We start from the raw sequence: 6,840 nt of genomic DNA on the forward strand, positions 1-6,840 counted from the left end.
GGAGAGCGAATTTGTTGATCGGGTGAATTAAAAAATTGTGAAATGGTTAAATTGGAGGAGCAGAAATGAGAATCAATGGTTTCAGAAATAAGGTTTTTCATAAATCAAATCTATTGTATGAACAACTATAAATCAATTTATTTTAGCAAATATCATGAAAACTACTATTCCTATGAAGATAAAAATGATAAACTACTTTTTTAGTACATTAAACCAGCTTTAATTTGAGTGCTAATAGACATTTGTACGTCTAATGGTTATTGAGATATAGATTTCTCAAAATAGTTTCCACTAACTACTGATATTTTTGTACATTATTATGAAATGTTGCTTTTTAAAATGCTATATCTGGAGAACTATTGAACATAAATAGCTCTATTATGTGTCAAATTTCAGCAAATTTACTCTTCTTTAAATAATGTTCTTTTAGATTTTAAAGTGTTGTTGGTAGATTTTAAGATATAGAGCTCCGAATGAAAAATTAATGTTTTTTTAAGGTTTTAAAACAGTCGCCATTTTTTATGTATTTGTATTTGATTTTTTATCATTACTTTTTTTATTTTTATATACTATCAGAAGTCGTCTTATGTTTTATGATACGACAAGTGGTTTTATTTTATTTGTTTTGTCATTATTTTATATATTCTGTTAATTATTGTTGTTTATTTGTATATTTTTAAATTCATTGTATTACTTTATTTTATGAAATCTTGTAATTTTATCTCTATTTTGTAATTTACTCTAAGGCTCCAAAGTCTAATTTTGACGCCTGTAAATTATTCTAAAGGGATCAATCCCAGAATGAATAAAGATTATTATTTATATATGTATATATAGTTGACTGTAAAAATTTATGTATAGGAAGATGGTCAGGGTTGCGGTCAAAGGAGAAATTATTATTATTATTTAAGTCGGAAGGGTAGCCTGCCGTAGAGTCCTATAAAAGGAATAAAATGTGTTGGAAAGAGGAGAAATAAAAGACAATATACATTTCCAACAATATAGTACTACAATGTACTGACCCACTATATAAGTTGTTATCCTCTGCTTCCTAAGATGTTGTACCTCTTAAAGCGAGAGTTTTCTCACTGAGGTCTTCTCATTTATATGTATTACAATACCTTGCATAATTTTTGCGTATGTGTAATTAATGTATTTCCAAAATATAGTACAAATATTATTATCCGGCTTTTGCTTGTCGCCAGTAATAGTTCTCTCTTTAGCTGGTAGGTTGCGCTATGCCGGGCCAGAGCTGTCTCGGCGGCTGTAATAATTACGATATAGACCAGTAGGTAGCGGTATCGATACCACTGTTTATATGAATTTTGATCATCTTCAACCTACTTTGCTGGTAACTTACGTTTCCTTTCTTTATTGTACAAGAGCCGGGAAGAATAAAAAGGCAGTTATCTCACCTCTGTTTTTTATTACTTTAATGAAAACTATGTATAATTACTAGCCAAAATTGATGAGTCTGCCTAGTATATGTAGGGGGAATAAAAAATGGCGGCTGTTTCAAAACCTTAAAAAAGCATTAATTTTTCATTCGGAGCTCTATATCTTAAAAACTACCAACAACACTTTAAAATCTAAAAGAACATTATTTAAAGAAGAGTAAATTTGCTGAAATTTGACCCATAATATTGCTATTTACGTCCAATAGTTCTCGATATATAGCCTTTTAAAAAGCAACATTTCATAAAAATGTACAAAAATATCAATAGTTAGTGGAATCTATTTTGAGAAATCGATATCAATAACCATTAGACGTACAAATCTCTATTAGCACTCAAATTAAAGTAGTTTATGATGTTTACCTTCGTAGGAATAGTAGTTTTCATGATATTTGCTAAAATAAATTGATTAATAGTTGTTCGGACAATAAATTAGACTTATGAAAATCTTTATTTCAGAAACCATTGAACTTACTGATGTCTGCCAGCATTCAAATTAAAGCTAGTTTAATTTACTACAAAATAGTTTATAGCTTTATCTTTGTAGAAGTGGTAGTTTTTATGATATTTGACAAAATAAACTCACAAAATGTTAATTTCTAGTTGTTCGTATAAAATGTTGGATTTTTGAAAAAATATATCTCTAGATCCATAAGACGCACATATGTCTGCCAACACTCAAAATAAAGGAAATTGAACTTACTATAAAGTAGTTTATTACGCTTATTTTCGTAGGGGTAGTAATTTTTATGATATTCATATATGAATATAAATTTGGCAAATGAAAATTTATCGGAACATCTACAAATCAATTTATTTTTTGCAAATTTCATGTAAAATATTACTCCTACGAAGATAAACATCATAAACTACTTTATGGCTCATTAAACTACGTTTAATTTGAGTGCTAATAGACATCTGTACGTCAAATGGTTTATGAGATATAAATTTTTTTAAATAAATTCACTAACCTATGATCTTTCAGTACGTCCCATACAACATTTTTATGAAATGTTGCTTTTTAAAAAGCTATACCTCGAAAACTATTTTACGTAAATAACTCTATTAGGGCTTACATTTTAGCAAATTTACTCTACTTTAAATGATGTTCTCATAAATTTTCTATTGTTGTTGGTAGTTGTAAAGATATAGAGCTCCGAATAAAAAATTATATATTTTTAACGTTTTGAAATAGCCGCCAAATTTTTATTCCCCCTACCTATAATTGGCGGACTCATCAATTTTGACTAGTAATTATACCTAGTTTTCGATTAAGTAATAAAAAATTGGGGTGAGATAACTGCCTTTTCTCCTCTTGGGCTCTTGTACTGTTTAGTCTAGTATTATTGTGCTCCTTTTTATGATGAAAATCCAATGTTATAGCCGAGAAAAGTCAAAAGAAGCGGATACCCACATTTGTTTGTTTCTTTGTTTACCAAGCATTGTACAAGTATTGGATTTGCAGAATGGAGAGATCCAGCAAAAATTGTTTTCCCATATGTTTTCGTTTTGTCAGTTACCAAGTTTTACGATAGAACGCGACGTCTAGAAATTAACTGCTTCTTTTCTTTAGTTTCTTAACCGCACTCATTTGAAGTAGATTTCCCCAGTAACTAATTAATTCTTTTGACCAAGCAATCTCTTTTCATGCATGTCAATGTTTAACGTACGAACATTTTTTATTACTAATTGAATTTAATTTTTATTTCTGGACGCCTTTATAAACTGAAAAGAGGTCTTCCCAGCATCTAATATCTAATCCTACAGTCTTATTTAGAAGAGAGATACTTCCAGATTCTACAGGGCTCATCATCACTATCCTCATATTTCGCAGCAGAAGCTGGAGTTCCGCAGGGATCTATCCTAGCGCCATTATTATACACTTTGTATACCTCCGATTTATCCACAATGGCACACACTCTCACAGCCACATATGCCGATGACACAGCCATTTTAGCAAAGCATGGCGACCCAGCACAAGCCTCAGAACAATTACAAATACACCTAGCTCACATCCATGAATGGTGTATCAAATGGAAAACAGGGATAAACATTGAGAAATCAGTTCAAATAACTTTTATGCTCCGTCGTGGTATATGTCCTCCTGTTTCTCTAAACGAACAAAGTTTAACCTGGACAGACACAGTAAAATACCTTGGATTGGCATTGGACAAACGACTTAAATGGACCTCCCACATAAAAATAACAAAAAAAAGCTTAATTTCCAATTTAAATTATTATTTCATATTTTAGATAAACGAGCAAAATTACCATTTTCAGAAAAACTAAAGATTTATATTTACCTTCTCGGACCAATTTGGACTTACGGTACACAAATTTACGGATATGCCAAAAAAATTAACTTACTGAAACTGCTACAATTTCAATCAAAATTACTAAGACTGATCAGTAGCGCTCCCCCCTACATCAGTAACAAGAACTTACACAAAGACTTACGAACTCCCTACGTACAAACAACCATTATATTAAATCATTATATAAACGGTTTCACGACACACTTCCAACACACTCTAACCCTCTAATTCAAGGACTATCAACCAGATACGAGAGGACGTTTACGAAGGAGCTGGAATAGGGACCTCTTAAATTGATTTTTAAATTTCAATTTTAATGGAGAGGCATCATTGGATGACCTTAACCTTCATGCTTTCATGACTTTTTTTTCATTATTATTTATTTTATTTTTCTCTCTCTACTTCTCATTCGCTGTTTGTAAAAATGATTTTACAGTTGTGAATAAACTAAATAAAGTAAAAAAAAAAAAATTGATTACTGTTGCTAGGAATAATATCTAGACTTTTTATTATAGTGTAACCATAGTGATGATTGTCCTTGTAATGTTGTTTTCTTTCCTTCTTCCAGTTAATTTGAGTTTTTTTATCAAAATTGTATTATATTTATTTATTTAAGTATAATAAAACAAAGGTTTTCCTATCTGAGTAAATTATTGTAACAATTTAATGCTGACATACCTTTGCATAATACAAATTCCCGATGTTCAGAAGAAGAACATATGTGAAAAACATCTCCCTTTTGCGCAAGCGTGAAAATTGCAATACAGTAGAATATCCTATAACAAGATAAAATAATATTAATAAGTTGAATTAAACATAGTATGGATTGATAGATTGTTTAGAATCGCTGTCCCTTGTTTTATAAGAAATAGTGAACTATATTGCGAACTATAACTGGAATTAATAAATAAATTCATCAAAGATAGTTAAAACAAAAATTCCATTCCTAGTGATAAAAGGTGCAGTGACATACAGTTTAGGAAATACCACTTCATCTCGAAAACTGAACCACAGGCTGCTGTAGGACATTCTGCTATAATCTCTATATTCATCTATTTGTTATTAATATCATTGTATCATTATGATTATTGTTTCGTTTAAATTGATGAAGCATGGTCCCCTGAAAAGTGAGACGAAACGTTGGTTAACATTAATTAGTTATTCCACTGTTTTGTACCTTTATTCGGACTATTTTCCTAAAATATTCTGTATTTCGTTTTATTCATTATGGTTGTTATCTTGTTTGTTCTTAGCCCTGATGAATGCCTGGAACTATGGCCGAAACGTTGGCACTAATAAAGGAAGTTTTACTTTTTTATTGAGTTTTACTTATTATTAGGGAACACCAAAGAAGTTAGTAAGTCTCGTACGGATGTGCATGGCCGAGACGTTTAATAAGGTACGAATCGGTAAACATTATTCTGAGAGATTCCAGGTTCGGTCGGGTTTAAAACGAGGAGATTCTTTATCAACTATCTTATTTAATCTAACATTAGAATACGTCATTAAAAGTGTGATGAATACCGAAAAGGGTTTAACTTTGGGTGGTAAAATACCGGTGCTTCGGTATGCTGATAGTTTGGTATTATTCTATATAGTAAGGAACTAGGTCTTGAAATAAATATGGATAAAACAAAATACATGGTTTTTAATATCCATGTTCGATTCTCAACCATAAGGACAGAATCTCAGTTATTGTGTTTTTTTCTGAATAACACAACGTTTCTACATAAAAATAGCCCCATATCCTCCTGAAATCCTTTCTACGCCCATGTAGTACAAGAGCCGGGAAGAAAAGAAGGCAGTTATCTCACCCCAATTTTTTATTACTTTAATGAAAACTAAGTATAATTAATAGTAAAAATTGATGAGTCTGCCAAGAATAGGTAGGAGGATTATGAAAACGACGGCTATTTCAAAACCTTAAAAAACATTGATTTTTCATTCGGAGCTCTATATAAAACTACCAACTAGTAAAAACTACCAACAACACTAGAAAATTTAAGAGAACATTATTTAAAGAAGAGTAAATTTGCTGAAATATGATCTCTAATAGAGCTATTTTCGTTCAATAGTTCTCGAGATATAGCTTTTTAAACAGCTAAATTTCTTAAAAATCTACTACAAGATTAGTTGTTAGTTAAATTATTTTGAGAAATCTATATCTTAGGAACTATGTGACGTACAGATATCTATTAGCACTCAAATTAAAGCTAGTATAATGGACTATACATAAGTATATGACCTTTACCTTCGTAGGAATAGTAGTTTTCATGATATTTGCTAAAATAAATTGATTAATAGTCGTTCGGACAATAAATTTGATTTGAAAAACTTTATTTCAGAAACCATTGGACGTACTGATGTCTGCCAGCGCTCAAATTGAAGCTAGTTAAATTTATTGCAAAATAGTTAATTATGTTTATATATTTATGTTTTTTATGATATTTGACAAAATAAACTCCCAAAATGTTAATTTCTAGTTGTTCGTATAAAATGTTTGATTTTTGAAAAAATATACCTCTAGATCCATAATACGTACACATGTCTGCCAGCACTTAAAATAAAGGAAATTCAACTTACTATAAATAGGAAATATAACTTAATAGTTTATGACACTTATCTTAGTAGGGGTAGTAGTTTTTATGATATAAATTTGGCAAATGAAAATTTGTCCGAACAACTATAAATCAATTTGGTCCTTAATCCTGACAGAATCCCCGAAATCCTATCAGCCTTTAACTCCTACCACCCTCGTCTTCGGTTTACTGTTGAAGGTGAAATTGACCATTCCTTCCCTTTTCTTGACCTACTCATTATCAGAAATTCCCATGGCTCCCTATCCACTAATTGGTATACCAAACCCACTTATTCTGGTAGACTCCTCAACACCCTTATCACCAAATTATTAATGTTGCTAAGAACCTTATCCAGCGATCCTTTTCTCTTTCTGACCCTCAATACCACCAGACCAACATACAACGTATAACAACAATTTCCCTCCGAAAATTACTAACATATTACTTGATTCTTACATTAACCATGTTACTCCAATCCCTCCTGTCCTCAAC

The 6,840-nt window shown here is 30.8% G+C and overlaps 1 protein-coding gene across 2 annotated transcripts in view; it reads right to left on the reverse strand.

The window, feature by feature from the left end:
- Positions 1 to 6,840, reverse strand: part of LOC106680150 (ankyrin-1) — a 16,853-nt gene that overhangs the window by 5,551 nt on the left and 4,462 nt on the right. Inside the window, exon 2 of one of the 2 annotated variants that reach the window (XM_014419660.2) lies at positions 4,448 to 4,545. The exons of the other annotated variant lie outside the window; for it this stretch is intronic. Coding sequence (XP_014275146.1) covers positions 4,448 to 4,501 — 54 coding nt within the window. The 5' untranslated portion in view covers positions 4,502 to 4,545. The remainder of the gene's footprint in view (positions 1 to 4,447; positions 4,546 to 6,840) is intronic. 2 annotated transcript variants of the gene reach the window in all.

Source organism: Halyomorpha halys, unplaced genomic scaffold (assembly GCF_000696795.3).
Source record: "Halyomorpha halys isolate HHAL.00 unplaced genomic scaffold, Hhal_1.1 Scaffold246.1, whole genome shotgun sequence".
Lineage (NCBI taxonomy): Eukaryota > Metazoa > Arthropoda > Insecta > Hemiptera > Pentatomidae > Halyomorpha > Halyomorpha halys.